This window comes from Tamandua tetradactyla, chromosome 8 (genome assembly GCF_023851605.1).
Source record: "Tamandua tetradactyla isolate mTamTet1 chromosome 8, mTamTet1.pri, whole genome shotgun sequence".
Lineage (NCBI taxonomy): Eukaryota > Metazoa > Chordata > Mammalia > Pilosa > Myrmecophagidae > Tamandua > Tamandua tetradactyla.
The window spans coordinates 53,493,638-53,513,095 of NC_135334.1; the positions used below are offsets into that span (position 1 = coordinate 53,493,638).

The 19,458-nt window shown below is 38.4% G+C and overlaps 1 protein-coding gene and 1 pseudogene across 1 annotated transcript in view; one reads left to right on the forward strand and one right to left on the reverse strand.

The window, feature by feature from the left end:
• Positions 1-6,923, forward strand: part of LOC143644381 (tripartite motif-containing protein 43-like) — a 273,323-nt gene extending 266,400 nt beyond the window's left edge. The window contains exons 2-7 of the mRNA XM_077113310.1: positions 1,746-2,163; positions 2,616-2,711; positions 3,876-4,106; positions 4,728-4,750; positions 5,275-5,372; positions 6,430-6,923. Coding sequence (XP_076969425.1) covers positions 1,750-2,163; positions 2,616-2,711; positions 3,876-4,106; positions 4,728-4,750; positions 5,275-5,372; positions 6,430-6,923 — 1,356 coding nt within the window. The 5' untranslated portion in view covers positions 1,746-1,749. The remainder of the gene's footprint in view (positions 1-1,745; positions 2,164-2,615; positions 2,712-3,875; positions 4,107-4,727; positions 4,751-5,274; positions 5,373-6,429) is intronic.
• The window catches only part of LOC143645098 (tripartite motif-containing protein 43-like), a 292,475-nt pseudogene that overhangs the window by 91,257 nt on the left and 181,760 nt on the right, over positions 1-19,458 (reverse strand).

Here is a 19,458-nt window from a genome sequence, read left to right on the forward strand (position 1 = left end):
CAAAACTTACAGGAGAGCAGTTCTAAAGCTCTTCTTTGGAAAGCCCAAGCCAGAACAAACTGTAAAAATCTTCATGTTAATTTAACTGTCAACAAAATGAGGTCAATTCTAAGATATTAATCTTTTTGCCTAGTTTGTAAAAACAATCCCTACCCTTTCACTTTTTTATGAATTCAAGTTATTTTGGCACCTTATCTTGTTATTTGGTTTTGGAACCAATAAGATTACTGATTGTTAATATGATTTTGTTCTATCATTTTACTTATTACTTGGTTCACATGGATTTTGGTTGGCAGATATCTTGTAATTTTACACTGTGTATAGTTCTAAAATGGCTTAAGAGTATTTTATTCTCTACATTTAAATGTGTTATATTCTACTCTAACACAGCAAGTGTTACTCTAAGTTGTGCAAACATGTATATATAAGTGAGAGTATATTCTTCTGTGTGTAAGTAGATAATACAATGTGTAAGTAGAAAATGCATTGAAAGGTTTGGGAATATCATTTATGACTATGGGCAATATATCCTCTTCAGAAGCATCATTTTTTCTGATGAAGTTTAAGAAAGCCAGGAAATTATTGGGCCTGAAGAAAAGTGACCATACAAAACATATCAGAAGTGAGAGTGCCATCTTTATTTGCATGAGTAGAAACCAGAACCCACTTGTCTTAAAAGCATGATTTGGTTTCTGATGCTGGTTGTTATTACTGTATGACAATTATATCTTTTCACAGTATGACAGGGTGCTTGAAAATAGTTTTATAGGACGTGGAAGATTTTGTTCTTCTTCTCTTTAATTTTTGATCTGTTTGAATGCGGGTGTATAGAGACAAAGATAGGAGGACAAAGCCTGGTTCAACTTCTATTAACGCTCATGTGTATTCCAAAGTTGTTCTTGGATGGTTGGTTGTGTGTTAGAGAAAATACACCATAGGAGAAAATGTGGTTTTCTGACTGCCTTGGATATACATTTTATGAATTTTTGTCAATCAGTTGCAAGGAGGACATTTAATGAATCTTGGATGAGGGACAGAAGACGTACAGATTAGCATTCTGCCCATTTCTGCATTTATTTTTTTAAGTACTTATTATTCCTCTTCTAAGGATGTTTTTGTATCAACTGTTACATCCTCAAATTGATAGACATTCCCTGGAAGGGTAAACATACCAGAAAAGCGTTGTTGACTGAATCCCATAGTTGCTTAAACAATGAATATTTGTGCCTGGTGTATCTTGGAAAATCTACCACAACAGTATCTTGCTAATTTTAGTCAAATGTATGAGCTCTGGCTCCAACATTCATATTTTTGGAGGAATCAACATGATAGGATTATTGTGACAATTTAATGAAATAACGAAAGTAATGGAAAATATAATTATATGGTTGATTTTCAGACCGATAGAATTTAGGCCCTGGAGGTTTAGATTGGGTCAACTCCCTGGAACTGAAGCAATTTGGGCAAAGGTCATACAGCCCCAAAACTCAATTTCTTTTCTGAAGGAGAAAAGGGGTTGGCAAGGTAGATGCATGTTGTTTGGGGAAAAAAAAAACTCACAATGTTTCCCACAGAAGGTGAGAACTCTCTTTGTGCCTCGATTTTTCATTTGTGTCATATGCAAAATAAATCCTATTCTGCTCAAGCCACAAGAGTATTATTCAGTCAGAACCTGAGCAAAATTTGGGCTCAGTCTATATCTCTCCAGGGCACAAGAGTAACCTCATCTAAACTTCTTCCCTCAGGAAAATGGACTCAGACATCCCACAGGCCTTCCAGCAAGAACTCACCTGCCTCATCTGCCTGAACTACCTTGTAGACCCAGTCACCATAGGCTGTGGGCACAGCTTTTGCAGGCCCTGTCTCTATCTTTCCTGGGAAGGAGCAGAAGCACCTGCCAAATGCCCCACATGCAGGGCTGAAACCTCTCAGCAGACACACTTCAAAACCAGTATTCTCCTGAAGAATATGGTGTCCTATGTCAGACAAGCAAGTCTCTGCCAGTTCCTGAGCTCAGAGGAACATCTGTGTGGGACACACAAGGAGACCAAGAAGATCTTCTGTGAAGAGGACAAGAATCTGCTCTGTGGGCTCTGCTCTAAGTCTCAGGAGCACGAGACTCACAAACACTCTTCCATAGAAGGGGCGGCTGAGGACTACCGGGTAAGTGATGCCTCTGAGAGCACTCTGAAAGCTAGGGATACTACTGCAAAGATTACTGGGAAAATGAGGATCATGATGATGACTAATACTGCCTAAATGCCCAAGATGAAGTTGGTACTGCTTTAGGCATCAAGGATAGTAGAAGACTGGAAAGTGTAGGGAAATAGCATCAATAGATCCAAATGCTGAGGCAAGATGCTTATCAGAAATTGGCCACATTATGTAAAATCCTTATGAGTTTCCCTAGGCAAATGATTACAGTACCTTTTGTGGTATTACTGTTTGAGATCTCTCAGAACTGATGAGTACTGAGCACTAACCACAGAAACACTGTGATTGCTCCACTCTCCCCACAGTACATTTATCTTACATCTCTTTCTTCTATTGATCACTGAAGCTTTGAAATCTATACTATTTGTTTCTCTTGTACCTAATTCATAGCTCTTTTTCAGGAGAAGCTCTTAAAGCAAATGAGTTCTTTATGGGAAAAGATCCAAGAAACTAAGAGAAATCTAAATGAAGAAAGAATTATAATTAGCCTATGGAAAGTAAGTATGAAACTCATTCTCACAGAAACACCTTGAGACATATATGGTGGAAATTTATTCACTAAAAATTTGAGCTGAAATCATGTGTCATGAGATTCTGGAATTGATTTATCAATGAGAAAAAGAATCCGCTTTTTCAACGTAGGGTAGCTTGGCTTATTTAAAATTTCTAAACCGTAATTTAACAGTAACTAATAGAGATACATAAAAGGATTTGGAGAAGGTCAGTAGCTATGGTTCTGGAGGTCAGTAAGTTTCTCAGGTTCAAAATAAATTTGAGTTCTCAAGGAAAAGTGGATGTTAAAAATGCATGGATATTTCAGGCAGAGATTTCTGTATGGGATTATATAAATTAAAGAGAATATATTTGGAAGATCGGGTGTTTCATATAATGCTTAGTACATTGAGTCCAACAGGACATAAAAGAAAGTATGAACAGCAATTTAAGAAGTGTGACAGTGATGGTGAAAACTGATCGGTAGAGAAACTAAGAGTAGCTAAAGAATGACATTGGTTCAAGTAAGAGAAATTTGAACATGTTGTGATGGTGAGAAAAAGAAGCAAGAGAAAGACTGGGGCGGTGGAGAGATACTGAGTTGATAATTATTAGGAGGCAGTACGCAATGGAACGATGAGTCACTTCCTTAAACTGGCAGGACAACAAGGGAGCCTGTGCTTAGACATTAAGAGGGACAAGGAGTCCAGAGAAAGGGCTATAAGGTTAAAATTAGTTGAAACCCTGGTTAGAAAATTTAAGAATATCTCATCTGATGGCTTCCATTCTGGGTTAAAAAACATAGACTAAATTAATAACAAGATATCAGAATATTCTATATAATTTACTAAGAATCAAAAATTTCAAATGTTTGCATGTAGCATTTCAGATGTGACAGAATTTATATTAAAGATATAACTTAGAAAGTCTTTTCTTTTTTCAGGAATTTATGAAGTACATGAAAATGGTTTGAGAGAAGGATGGGTTTGAGTCTTACAGTTAATAAAGAATAGAAATAAATGAAGATGGGAAAGGGGTGAATTTATAGTTTCTGAGAAGTGGACAACATGAGTTTAGGGTGTATATAGCTGATTGTAACAATGAATGAAGTTTAGGCAGATATTAAAGTCAGCCTGGTTATGTCATTTTGGATTCCCATGTCTCTGCAGGATTATGTGACTGTAAGGAGTATGATGATCAGATTTGTGTATAGGCAGATGAATCCAGATCTCCATGAGGAAGAAAATCAACAAGTAGACAGACTGAGAAAGGAAGGCAAGAAGATTTTACAGAAACTGAAGGTAAATGAAGCCACAATGATTCAAAAGTGGAAACATCTACGAGAAGTGTATGAAGAGCTGATGAAAATGTGCCATAAACCAGATGTGGAGATGCTCCAGGTAAAACACAAGGACATGCCTCAAAATTATTTCTATTAACTCAAGTCCACATCTTTGACCTCCCTTATTCATTTGGTTCCAAAAATTTATTTCCTAAGATCCATTGCCTATGGTGAGGGCTAATTTCTAAATGGGATTAAAAGAAGTAAAGAGGAACTCCTATATTAACTAGGAACAGCAAAGCTTTTATGGAATAGAGGATTCCCCAGGGAACAGTCCTTTTTAAAATTCACTTCATGTCACTTTTCTAAAACCCAGAAAGGAACAACTGACTGACAAACATACCAATTTTAGCAGAAGTTGGATATTATGGGGAAATCTGGGGGAAGCTAAAATTTACCTCCTCCTAATGTTTTCTGTCTAGAAATCCTCAGTTTCAGTTACCCTTAGTTGGAGAACATTCCCTCTGCGTCCAACCCTGGCTGAGGCCACTTTGCAGACAGTTTTGGATGGTTCCATAGTGACTGCCCTTTTCCTTCTCTCTCCTCACCCACCAACTGGGTTCTGTGTTCATCAAGAATTTAGATTCTCATCCCTTAGAGAAAAAAGGGGAATTAATGATTGAAAAGGAAGAATAGCTGATTTGTGAAGAACTCTATGCTTTTCTTTTTCTCTTTACAGGATTTGGGAGACATATTGACAAGGTAAGTTTGGCTTTCAGTGTAAACTGGGCATCGTGAACACTATTGAGAAATCAACCTATATCTGAAATAGACAGAAAAATGAAGTCATGATTTATTCAAATATTAAATCTTGTGTGCATGTGGGTATATTTTCCTGAGTGTGATTTCTTGTGCCTCTTTCTCAGGACTTAGTCTTGTTTGTTTGTTGTTTGTCTGTTTCCTGTGGTTCATGGAGGCATGAGTTTCAGGTTTCAATGCAGAATTTGCTACAGGATTTCAAAATCATAAACATATTGAGGTGGGTGGATTAGGCACATAGGCAAGAGAAACCTCTGAGAAACAGAACTGGTAGATGCAGACAGAGAATAAAAGTAAGGAAGGTTACTAAGAAAAGCTCAATTCCAACCTTTGATTATGGAGTTTCACTACAATATCAGAATAAGGTTGTGACCGAACATTACCTGGTTGAATGCTTCAGTCTTTCCTTCTACACTGTGAATGGAGCTTCTGGCACCATAGAGATGAACTAAATCTTCCCCCTACAGGAGTGAGTCAGTGCAGCTGCGCATGCCCCAGGCTGTGAGGCCAGAGCTCAATGGAGGGCCCATCACTGGACTGATAGACAGGCTCAGCCGCTACCGAGGTGAGTGTCAGTAATCATTTCCCCCATGGGCAATCTTTCTCTATTAACCTTTCACTTAGTGGAGGAGAGCAGCCCATGAATAGGCATTTATAGTACTACCTGCCCTATGATGATATAGAAAAACTAAATGTGAAATGGATAAAACACAAATGTGTTTCAGGACACTATTAACGCACTTCTGCAATGTGAACCACTCAGAAAGAGGGTTTCTTGAGATCTAGAACCTGTTGCAGATCCAATTTCATTTGTTTAATGAGCCATCCAGAAGGATAGAAGGCATTCCCATTTTAAATTAAGTGCAATTAATTACAGTGACAGGATTAGTGCTGTTTTATTTATACATATTTTTTCATCAAACTTTCTGAGTGATTGTATTTGTAATAATGTGCCTTTTAAATGACATAAATAGAAAAATGCATGAATAATCATAAAATAACTAAATGCACAAACAAGAATTTATGAACAAGAACAATAAGGCAATTTGGTGATAGATGAGACTGTATATGGAGCTCCAGAATAGATCTAAATGAGGATAGATATAGAGGATGGAGAAAGATTAGGTCTAAGATGAAAGATGTGTAAATGAAAATTCTCAGTAGGAGACCACTTCTAAAAAGACATATTTAGATTTTTTCTGAAGTATCAATTTGCTTATATGGAATATCATATATGTCCGGCAAAGTCATCACCATTTATGTAGGTCTAAGCATATTTGTTTCCCTGAGAAAGGGGAGTGAAAATATTGTACTGTTGTTGACTTGGCTCCCATACTCAGGTCTTCAGTTTCATCTGTGCCATGAAACGTAATGAACCAGAAGTTGGCCTGAAAATGTTCCCATTTATATCTAAATTTGTAGAACTGTTTTCCATTGTGGCTAGGTACGTGTTTCTTCTTTACATACTTGGGTAGCCCTTGAACCTGCTACTTTCCAGCCAGTACTGCCACTGAGGTTGCAGCTTGTTTGTTTGTTTGTTTTAGTGGAAATCTGGGTAGAACTTTTCATTTCACAGGAATTTAAAAGTTGAGTGTGACTGGGATAATCTCTTCATTCTACAGTGGAAATTTCCTTCAGTAATGAAATATGCAATCACAACAGCATGCTGTTTGATGATCTGAGAAGTCTGAAGGCTATAGGTGGTCATCAGGAGGCGACTGTCAATTCTCAAAGATATAATAGTTTTGCTTCAAGGGGGACCCAGGTCTTCACCTCTGGGGAACATTACTGGGAGCTGGATGTGGATGATTCTTGCAGCTGGGCTCTCGGAGTCTGCAGGGATCCCTGGATAAGGAAGAATGGCCCTCTAATTAAATCTGAAGAAGCATTTCTTCTTGTATGTGTGAAGGAGGACAACAATGAGAGTTTCTTCAGCACCGCTCCAGTAGTTTGTCAGTATATACAGAAACCTCTGGGCCGTGTTGGTGTGTTCCTTGATTTTAACACTGGAAGTCTGAGTTTTTTTAATGTTGCCACAAGTTCTCTCATGTGGAGCTTCCCCCCTGGCTCCTTCAATTTCCCTCTCCGGCCTTTCTTCTTCACTAGTGGTGCATGATCAGGGTTAAGCCAGGAACCTCATTGTATGTCTGGGAGCCCCTTATCTGGGGGATCCCTTCTCTATTAATATAATTCAATAATACTTTTAAGCTTATCCTTTAATGTAATAAAATCTTATTGTTATTAAGTATGAAGATAGTACAAAATGAAAGATGCTGTGATTCACTTTAATCTGTACAGTCCACTACTTAGAATATATGCCTTGTTTGTTCATCTGCTTTGAGAACCTGTTGGAGTTATGAGACTATACCTGTGGATGTGTGATTTCAATTAATGGTCTAGGCAGGTGAGGCAGGGTAGGATGGGGCATCATGGCTGTGGTCCTTGGTATTTTATCCAGTGCTAAAAGTGTTAATGCATGGCTACAAACTTCATGGGACAAAAATTTCCCCTAAAGCTCAGAAATCTCCCAAAACCCTAAAAGCTTGTAAAATCCGGGGCAGGAAGGGGACTTTTTGTTAATGACAGAAAGCACGGGAATGGAAAGATTGTTAAACATACCCCAAAAGACACGTTTTGGGTACCTGAGGGCAGACCACAACTTCTGATAGTTATCTCCTCCTGGAACAAAGAGACACCCGGTGTTCAAAGATCCAGATGGAAGAGCGCTGAAAAGACTTCATTGGGTACCAGGCTCACCTATTGCCACTCCAGGCATGCCTCTGCCTTGAACACGTCTACATTAACCTCTTTAACATGTACTTTCTCCGTGTGTAATAAACTTTATGACTTACTCCTATTGGCCTTGTCATCTCTGAATTCTTTCTGCTATGAAACCCCCAAATCTGGAATGGGGATTGACTGACTCTAGTGTCAGCAGGGCTCTGGGTACCCAAGAATGCACAGTTCTTACAACATAGACCTGGTTATCATCTTAAATACTATTCTCCCTCATCTTGATCTAAGAAAATCCTACATATCAATTTACCCCACAGGAAAAAAAAATACTTTACAAGGAAACCTGCTCTGACCCCAGGACCAAGATAGGTATTTTTATAAAGCTGGACCTTTACTTTTGTATCAATTCAAATTACAAGAGGAAAAAGATGTGTCTTTTGTAATCACTGCTATATTCTCAGCATGTAACACACTGTCTAGGACGTACTGAGCACTTACCAAATATGTGTTAACAGAGTATATTAAGAAATGAATGAGATGATTGCCTTATTTCCAACAAAGTTTGATCCCAGTGCACTGCTCTATAAACTCTGGTGTGGTGCTGCATAACATTCAGAAGCTTTACCGAGTTACATTTCTGAAAGGAAGAAAAGATGTTAGTTCTGAGACATATAGTTACAAAGATTTCTAATTAATCCTTGAGAATAGCCAATATTCAAAAGATAACCATTGAAGATGACAAAGTATAGGTTATACCAGTGGAAGAGGCAATGCTGCAGGAAATATATAATAAAAATTAGATAGCCTAATGGATATCAAAGTGTGGTTCCAATTTCAGCAGTAGCATCTGGGCTGTGTACAGATATACAAATTTGGGGGTCACACCCAAGACCAACTTAATACAAAAAAAATACATCATTGGGCCTGTATTCTCTCATTTAATAATTCTTCCAGATCACTCTGATCTTAACTAAAGTTTGAGAAACCCTTAATTAGGCTGATTTGAAGATATTAAGTCTCAATATGTTTCTTACACCTCGAAATCAAGCTATGGTTTCAAACCATTTGATTCGATAGGGTAGATTGAATGTTTTCTAATAGAGAAAAAGTTTAATGGGAGAGAATAAGCTCTCAACAGAAAGTGGATAATTCAGAAAATAAGTCATATATTTCTTGAATCACTCACTGCAACAGAGAAAAGACACTTCTTTTCTGCACATTGGAAAATACCACAAAACAGGCAAAAGTGAAAAAAATATTACAAATATAGGTATATCAAAAAGTAATGAGTGTGGATTGAAACACAGTAAGCCCAGAATAAGCATGAGGGCCTTTAATCCCGTACAGCTTAATGTAATGCCTGGATACATCCTAGAATATATTAAGCAGATAATCAAAAACAATTGGCAATGTTCTTTGAGGGATGGGAGGAAAAAAATATGAAACTATTAAACTTTACCATCAGGTAATCCCTTAATACTGCACCAAACATTAGGGACACCCAAATCACTAGGCCAAGCCCTTGATATTGAGGCTTATTGTTGTGTGGCTGATACAGATAGCTGAGATTAGCCTACCTATAAGTATGCGTAGGAGTTACTTCTAGAGAACCTCTTTTCTTGCTCCGATGTGGCCTCAGTCTCTCTAAGCCCAATTCTGCAAGTGAAATCATTGCCCTCCCTGCTACGTGGGACATGATATCCAGGGGTGAAAGTCTCCCTGGCAGCATGGGAGATGACTCCCAGGGATGAGTCTAGGCCTGGCACTGGGGTATCAACAATTCCATCCTGATCAAAAAGGGGAAAAAGAAAGTTAACTAATAAAGTATCAGTGGCTAAGAGAATTCAAATAGAGTCAAGAGGCAACTCTGGAGATCACTTTCATGCAAGCTTCAGTTAGACTTCGCTACCTATCATAACTTGTCAAACCCCTCCAAAAAAGCCATACCTGTCAATCCTAAAGAATACCTAGGGTAATATGTAAGATTCTACAAAGTTTCCATGCACTAGGGTATCTTTCCAGAAACCTACAACCTCCAAATGAGTCCCTGGACCAGATTAGTCCTGAAACCTAGAGGGCCCAACCTCTCCAGTACCTCATCTCAGAACATCTCCCTACCCCATGTTGATTGACAGTCCATTCCAACACGAAAAAGTTAGAATGGCCATACCCAAATACCCCTAAAGTGTAGGAGAAAGATCAAAGGTGATTGTGGGGTTATACAGAGAAGGTAGAGTTTAATCAAAAAATGTGATTACTGAATCATGAAATTGATATCTCTTTTAGTCTCAAGTATCTTAGAGCAGCTACAAGTAAAAACTGAAATTTTTGGAACTGTAATCCATACCAAATTGTCAAATGTGTTCTACAACTAATTGTTTTGCAGATCTTTGAAATGTATTGCTTTTTTGTATATATGTTATTTTTCACAAAAAAGAAAAAAAAGTTGATTGTGACTATAAAAAAAATATTCCTTCTGGCCTTCTATATTCTGGGTGCAGCTAGAAGAAAAAATCTGAGAGGATGGTATGGTAGTTCATGAGAAACTGTGTGATCTGTCCTATAACTACTTGCTGAAGAGTGCTTTGAGAACTATTGCTTTTATCTATTTTTGCTTTGTATATATGGTATATTATACAATTAAAAGGTTATGAGCTCAACTTAATTTCTTGAGGATTAGTAAATAATACAATCAGCTTTTCAGGCATGCTATTTTTTTCGATTCTTTTAAATAACAGTAATCTCTGAAAAGCCTTATATGATGAACATTCCAAGATATTGCCACATACATATACATTTGTACCAGTTGTTACTGGATGTTATTATTATGGATATCAGCAACAGTGTGCTTTTGTGGGTCAAAGTATCAAACACAGAATCCCAAAGATCAGTGACAGATGTTATGGTTTCATGACACTGACATCTTATCTGTGGACTATTTGTGCAGGGATGAAGAGAAAGACCAGAGTCCAAAGCAAACGCCAAAAACTCACCTGATACATGGATAGCCGATTTATGAGTAAGAAGGCTTATTACGAACGTAGGCAAAAAAGGCAAAATTCCCAGTAAATATGCAGATAGTTACCTCATATCATCCACAAAAATCTATTTCAGGTGCATAAGTTCAACAGGACAAGAAAACCCTTCATTGCAAGAAGGAAATATAGGGAAGTATCTTTTCAACATCTGTGTTAGAGATTGATTCATCAAGAAAGAAAAACACAAATCAAATAAGAAGCATAATGATCAATTTAGTCACAAAAATATTAAGATTTTAGTTATCAAAAGACACTAAAATGGGAGGGAATCTCTTATCCAAATGCCCTTGGTGATGCCTGCCAGTCCTGGCTTGGAAGCTTGTAAGGCACTGGAGCTGGAATGGGGGACAGGAGCCAGGGCTAGGGGTCTTCAGTTCTGGGTGGAGAATCTAAAGCCGGGGTGAGGGCATGGTGGAGGCAGGGCCCTGAAGAACCTTTGTGGCCACCAGCCAGGCACTCCCTCACCCCATCTTCCAGCTTCACTGAGTCACTGTCCCGTTCCTCATCCAAGAGGCCAAGAGCTCCTCCCTTTCCTAGGTCAATTCTCCCTCCTTTTCTATGACAACCCAAAAGTGTTTCTAGAGCTTCCCTCCTGGTACTTGTTGATATAGGGGTGCGATGGGGGAGCCAGTCCTCACAAATCTACCCTTCAGTGGGGCCCACTCCTCCCAGTGCTACGAGTGTCTGGAGCCTGGTATTTAGAAAATCTGATGCCAACCCCACCCACAACCCCCAGCTAAGGCTGCCTTACCTAACTCACTGCGCAAAATAAACACTGCACAGGCCGAAGGGAGCCGATGTTTCTCAGCCTCGTTGGTATGAGCAAGGAAAGAGAAGACATGAATAAGTAATAACAAGAATGAAAAAGGAAGAGTCACAGGCACTTAGAAGAAAAGAAATATAAAAACCTTTATGCCAATGAACTCGACAGCTCAATGAACTCGACAGCCCAATGAAACGAACTATTCATGGAAAGATACACACTAGCACAGCTCATTGAAGATTATAATATATAAAATGGACAGCTCTATATCTATTAACAAAAATTGATTTTGTGGTTTTGAAAACCTCTCCACACATGCTGGTTTCCAACAAAGATGGAATAGTAAGGACTGGATTTATTCTCCTAGCTTAAGCAAGTTAAAAAAAAAAAAAAAAGAAGGAAAGAAACAAAAAAAAGAAAGAAGATAAAAAGAAAAGTTTTCAGACACTGTGCAATAGGCAGCAGAGGACAATGAATCCTGTGTTTTGAGATTGTACCTGCTGTTTACATACACATTTTCAGGCTTTTGATAACCTTGGGAATATTCATATACATTACTTAAGCACTCAATCTTTATAAACAGATTTGGAAAACATTAAGATGCTCCTAAGAATCAGGCCAGCAAACGAACACCAAGGTTAAAAACTAAAAGCTAATATATACTAAATGAATATACAGTTTACATGCTGTATTGAAAAATTAACAATTTATCATAAGCATCCCTCCAGGTCCTTTTGCATTACTCACTGCAAATCAGCACGAAACAGATGCTTTGTTAAGTCAGGTTGTTGGGTTTTGTTTTGTTTTGTTAGGCATCTGATGCGTTCAGTCCTACACTTAATAGAATACTTAGTTATAAATTTAGTCATAAAGGTTTACATAACTCCCTGCTTCCCCGTCCTTTGAAAGAATAATAGAGCAATGAAGAGACATCACTCAGCGGGGTCCACTCATGTAGGAGAAACTACAGCTGACACCCCTGAGCACTGCCGCTTACCTCAGATGATGTCGAGCCTTCCTGACAGCCTGTGATGGCCCAGGCACAGGCCGGGGCAAGCGCAGCTGCTTGGGGGCATTCCTGTGAAGGAAAGGACCCGTCTGCTCTGACTAGAGCCAAAGGTGTTATCAGTCTAGGGGATGCTGCATTAGAATCCTCATGATGAAGTTCAGAGGGTGTGACTTTGATTCTGTGAACTAAGGAAGTCTGAGAATGACACTGTAATTTATAATCCAATTTTCTGCCCATAAATCCTCAAACCTGGTAGAAGACGTCATCTAAGTCATAACTGTGTTTCTTCCTCCCACTTTTCCTAGGTGAGTCTTGCAGCAATTCTGATTTAATTCGTGCTATTCAATAGGTGCCAGATTTTTGGAACATGGCAAATGCTACATATGAGGCCTCAGCTCTGTAGTGACTTCCTGGTGATGTTCCCTTCTCCTCCTCTCACTCCACTTCCAACTGCTGCTTCACTGAAACTGTTTGCCTCTCCCAGTGAAGACCTGCAATAATAATCTTCAAATGTTTAAAATTTTCAAAATAGTATGCAGTAATAATATGTCTTCTTGCAACATCTACATTAAGACTTGCAACTAAAATATCCCCACCCTCATCTCCAGTTTCACTTGCGCACAGGTAATAGAAACCCTATGTATCTTTTAGTAAAGAATATAGATTGAAGGAAATAGCTCACTAAAAGTAAGGGCCCACCTCATTGAAAACAACCTAATCAATGTTGCAATTCCTACTGCTTGGATACAAGTAAAAACTCACCTACTCACTAAGACTTCCTGTACTGGTAAATGGAAGGAGAGGAAGGCTTAGTGTTTGCTTTTATTTTAAATTACAAAATGGCACTGCTGCTCAATGCAGCCTTGTGAATCTGCGACTGTACTGGAACATTCTATCCCTCCCTTTCCTGATTCATGTCTATCCTTTGTTATTTTCCTATTCACATATACTTGATAAAATTATACTTCTCACATTATTTAAACTCAGAATATATTCTAGGGGTGACCAATATTGGGAGGAAAATGATGAGCTGCTGTGATTTCACGCATTCCACAAGATTCACTGAAGCTTCCTCAAAATTCTTTTAAGGGTGTGTGGACCACCAAATCCATTTCATACAACTCACCTTTCCACGTAGTACCGAGTAAAGACAAAAAAAATGATCATCTATTCAGAAGCCAATCTGTTGCAGTTGGTCGCAAGTGTTGGTGTAGCAGGAAAATTTTAGAAGGGGTCTTTTACTGGATCTAATGAACTGTCCACATAATTTTCTCTCTCCTGGACAGACAAGAACAATTGTGGGTTTATAGTCTATACCAAAGGAAAAGAAAAACCTGCCACCACAAAGCCAGGAGAGGCAGAGACTTTTGTATGACAAAAATAATAGAGGTCATAGAGAATGCAGAATTCTGAAGATATAAATGATTTTCAGGCAGGCTGGTGTTCATCCTTCTTCAGTCCTTACCTGGACCAGCATTGCATCTAGTTTATGGCTCGTTTTCTTGAGTCTCTCATACATTCCTATCTGGACAATTTTGGCTTCATTTTCCACTAGTTGTCAGAAAATTGTCTTGTTCTTCTTTTACATGTTCTTTAATTATTTGTGCTCTTCTTCATGGAAGTATTGATATATTTTTGGGATATCCTCACTATCTCTACAGTTTCATAAAACCCTGCAGCAACACTGGGTTAATAGTTCATACACCGTGGCTCATTTTCTGCTCCTTTTATCATCAATTCTGCTTTGTCTCATGTCACATACCAGTGTTCTACATTAGATCTTTATGCTTCCCTGTTCTAAGGAACCAACAATTATGTTTCTTTTCTTCCTCCTTTCCTTCTCATTAATTTATTTTACTCTACCATCGCTTCTAATTCTTTCCCTGAAAGCTTCATATTTTTATATAAAAATAGAACATCTCTTCACCAAATCTCATGATACTCCATTCTCCTTCATATAGCTACCAAAAAACTAACTCTACACTCTCAGCATAAACAACAAATATGTCTACCTAGGAATACAGAGAACATCCTTCTAGATTACCTCCATGTCCAAAATATCTGTGTTCTCACCAGTGCTAAGCTGTGCCTCCCTCTCCCTACCCAAGGCTGCACCTACACCTTCTTTAATGGCTCCATCCTGTCCTGTCTCCTTAGAGAAATCGTTTTTTAGATGACTGTTGCCCAATATTCAGTCTCTCCATCTGTCCTTGTCTCCTGTCACTCTCTCTGTTTTCATCTCCCTCTGTCTCTCTGCCCCCTCTTCTCTTCCATTAACTCACTTTTTTTCCACATGCCCTTAATCTTCTTTTGAATATGTACATTTTTTTTTCCTCACCACTGCTTGGAGTGGAAAACAATCCTTGTCTTAATGTCTGTGTCTCTCTTCTGTATTAACACTTTTATCCCTATCAAAGCTAAACTATTTACAGCCATAAGGAGTGCCCATGTCTGCAATTGTCAATCCTTCATCCAGGCAATGAACACTCTCTTTGATTCCCCACAGTCTCTTGCAACACACTTCCCAGTTCATCAAGACCTTCTTTTTCCTAAGAACAAATAATATGGTTCAGTCTTACATGACTTCAATTTCTGTAACCAAGAAATCAGGATTTAAGGGATGATTCTGATGACTGAATTGTTATATAGATATTCCTTTTTGCTCTCTGGAATGTTAGAGTGGCAGAGGGAAACACCTGATATCTCTAAATTACAATCCAACTCCACTGATCTCTGATAATGATTTAACTGTCATTATCTCTGCCCCTGTAATTGTAAAGATCTTGTGACTAAACTTCATTTGTACCCATCTATTCAGTTTTTAACCAAGGTTAAAAACTAAAAGCTAATATATACTGAATGAATATACAGTTTTACATGCTATATTGAAAAATTAAAAATTCATCATAAGTATCCCTCTAGTCCTTCTGCATTACTCATGGCAAATCAGCATGAAATAGTCTCTCTGTTAAATTAATTTGTTGGGTTTTGTTTTGTTTTGTTAGGCATCAGATGAGTTCAGTCCTACATCTAATAGAATAGTTAGTTATACATTTATTCATAAAGGTTCACATACTTCCTTGTTTTCCCATTCTTTGAAAAAATAATAGAGCAATGAAGAGAGATCACTCACGAGGGTCCACTTGCGTAAGAGAAACTACAGCTGACACCTCGGAGTGCTGCCGCTTACCTCAGATGCTGTCAAGCCTTCTTGAGAACCCGTGACGGCCCAGGCCCAGGCTGGGGCAAGTGCAACTACGTGGGGGCATTCCTGTGAAGGAAAGGACATCTATGTCCTTCAAGGAACCTCATATGGCAGGGTTCCCAACCTGTCTGTACATTGCAATTACCTGAAACTCTAAAAAATTTCAAAGCCCAGGCCACAGGCCAAACCAATTCATGAACAATCCCCAGGATGGAACGTAAGCATCAGTAATTTTTGAAGATCCGAAGTGATTTTAGCATGCAGATAAGTTTGGGATCCACAGCCATCTAGAGTTTTGGACCTGTTATTTCCTCACCTGGGTAGGAATACGTAATGACAACAGATAAAAACAGGCTCTGTCTTTCAAAATAAAGTTTTGAAATGACATCCATGATATTAATAATAATTAAAGAAGGGGGCATCTAACACGCAGTTACAATGCATTGCACAATTGATAATTGACTCAAGGGACTGGGGAACCACAGAGGAAGGACTATCATCCCAGTCTTGTGCCCCAGTGAAGATTAGTGCTTGAGCTGAGGACTAAATTTACTCCTGAGCAGGAGGGGCTTCTGGGAAGAAGCTCATAAGCCCATGGATGAGGCAGAAATAAGGTGGAGTGCAATGAAGAAATTATAGGCAACTGGGTAGAACTGTATCACAGGTGTGTGAGTGTGCAATGTGGAACTGAAGAAAATGTAGGAGAATCAGCTGGTCATAAAGGACCTTCTATGATATACCAAGTGGCTTGGGTTTTATTCCTAAGAAAATAGAGAAGAATCACAGTCACCAAGTGAATAAGTTCAGTTTTATATTTCAGATATATTAATCTAGAGGACAAAATTCAAAGAGCTAATTCTGGGGGCAAAAAGATCATTTAGGCTTCTGTGGTAAAAATGTAAGTAAGAAGTTGGAAAATTAAAATGAAAGGTGGAAAAAAACACATTCATGATAAATGTATGAAGTAGGAAGAAAATAATTTAGAAATTGTTTCCAGGCAGGACAAAAAGAAGAAATTGCTTAGGGTGACCCCATAAAATGGAATTTGAATCATGGGGAGATGATGGCAACATTCAGGTTTTAAGGTATAGAATAAATGCAAATACATCAGACACTGAATGTGACTATGTAACATACAAGCCAAGATTGCTAATAGTCAACTGGAAGAAAAGGAAATCAGAGGATGATTCATTAGCATTTATATATTTAAAACCTTCATGAGGAAATCATGAATTGGTAGATTGCATAAAGTCAGAAGAACAAGTGGTCAAAGACAGAACCTTTGGAAAGCCATAAAATAAAGGACAAAATAAGGAATATGAGACAATGAAGGAAATCAAGATAAGTCAAGAAACATCTTAAACAAAATTGTATGCGGAGAAACAAGTCATAGGGGGCGGCATTAGTAATACAAAAACAATTTTACCTGCATTATAGAACTATCCTCAAAACTAATGTCAGCTGAGAAAACTGGGGCTGCAGTGGAAAAGATGGCCCAGCATCTCCTCTCCTCTGTCCTCTGATTAACTCCTAGTGAGCAAGGACTCAGGACTATGTGAAATAGCACGCTATTAATAGAGACTGGAAACTGCACTCTATTTCAATACAGTCAGAAAGTTGTATTTTTATTCCCAGCTGATATGTGTTTGATTTTGGTCAGGTTTCCTCAGGTTTTTGATAGCGTCACATTCGGACGTAGTTTTCTTTAGCATTTTATGGCTCTAATTCTTATCATTTTAACAGAATTAATTTCCAATTTTTGATATTGATCTGGGGCTTCTGTAACAGAAGTGGTAACCAGACAGAACACATATTGGTTTCTAGACCCCTGCACACTTCAAACTTTTTGGGGCTCTCAAATCTATAAACTTGCTCTTGTTGTAAAGGGTGGCCCTAAAGTCAGTTTTCTCACTTGAGAAAATCAGAAAGGATATATCTGTGAAAAGCTAGGCAATAATCTAGAGAAACTAGAAAAGGAAGGAAAGGCACTTAGGATGTGGAAAGGAGGTCAGTGGGAACCGCATCCTTCAGTTCAGTCTGGGGCAAAGATCATTAATTTACACATGTCTCTCCTCTCACCGGCAATCCATTTTCACAGAGATTTTGGAAACACAACTATCACTGACTGCATTACTACCATCCTCATCAAGAGAAAAACCCCATTAACAGAAAGGGAGGAGCCTGCAAGAATCATAAAAGGATGATCATATCAGATTTGCATGGTTATCTAGCTTTATCCCTGGATAACTGACATTTTATATAGAGAGCTGGAAGGAAGTTTCTTATATCAAGTAAAGCAGTGTTTCAGGAAATGTCCAGATTAATTTGACATCATTTCTCAGTAAATTTGTAGTAACACTGTTCTTTATACACAAGTAAGAACACGTTATAGAGGCTCTTTTTTCTCCTAATGTCCTACCCTATGCTTAAATATGTATTTGTAATTCTGTAGATAATAAAAATACTAATTCATTTGTATTTTTCTCTCATCATTATTCTCTGCTTATCTTTTTATAATAAAGCTCTTCTACTGGGTGTTTTATGTTCTTTGTCCTATATGTTCATACAGATTTAAGAACCAGGTAGTAGACCAAAACTATTTTAAGGGTCTTGTAAATCTCTCTCTCTCTTTTTTTTTTTCCTAGTGTAGTGTTCTCAAATGGGAGTGATTTTTCCTTCTGAAGACCATTTGTTCTTACAAATGGAGATAATTTGGGCTGTCAGAACTCAGGTCTCCTACTGGCATCTAGAGGGTAGCTGCCAGGGGATGCTACCAAACATCCTACAATGCACAGGACAGTCCTCCCCACCCCCACTCCCACACCCACTTACAGCTTGTGCAAGAAATATCCAGCCCCAAATGTTTATGGTTCTATTGTTGAGAAAAACTGAACTAGAAAATCTTAGTATTAATAATAATGCACTTAATAGGCCAGTAACTGAGAACAGTAGGAGTTAGGTATAAATTGCAAACTCAGAATGAAAGTAAAAGACTTTTGTTCTAAGATTCATGTAAGACTCCCAGATATAACTCTAGATGGGTAATTTTACTTCCTATGTACTTGAGAACAATATTTTAACTTGAGCTGATTGTCACTGTAAGAATTTTGACTTTCAGTCTGTAAATAATTTTTTACTACTGTGAAAGTTAATCTGCATGCATTCTTGAATTCCTTCACTGCTGTTTATTCCCATTGACATGTGCTAGGTATTGAGGAGCCACAGAAACAAGACATGCCAGGTTCCGACCATCATGAGAGCCAAAGTCTGGTCAGGGAACAGATCACTGAGCTACAATGTGGGCGGGTGCTGGGAAGGAAAACACCCAGGATCCTAGGGAGATACATAGTGAATGGTGACCCCAGGATGGCAAATGTGGCATTTGAATTTAGGCTTGAAGGGAGGTGGTGGTGATCCTTAGGTGGGAAGGAGCTTAGTGAATTCAAGTTACTGAATCTGGAGGGAGCATCAAACAAAAGAGGAAGGAACTGAGCAGGGGCTCAAATACTCAGAGCTCTATAGTCCTCATTATATCTTTAATCTTGAATACAACTCCCCACATCTTTCCTGTTTGTTTGTTTCCTCATGACCTGTGGTATAAGTGGAGTAAAACACAAAGAAAGAGCAGAACCTGGAGGGTTCTCATGATAAGCATTGGCTCCAACATAACATTTCCATGTCCAGTGCACTAGGATGGGTCTTACAAAATGAAATACTGACTAACAGGGTGTTTCTAATGTGGAAGAGGAAGGTCAATGGACAAAGGAAGCGTCATTCCTGACAGTTCCCTCACGCCCTACCAAGAGGTAGAGGTAATGACAGAAAGAAAATATATTTCTAAAATGAGACAGAAACTCTCCACAAAAATTACTCACTGACTATTGCTGTGATGACCAAGTA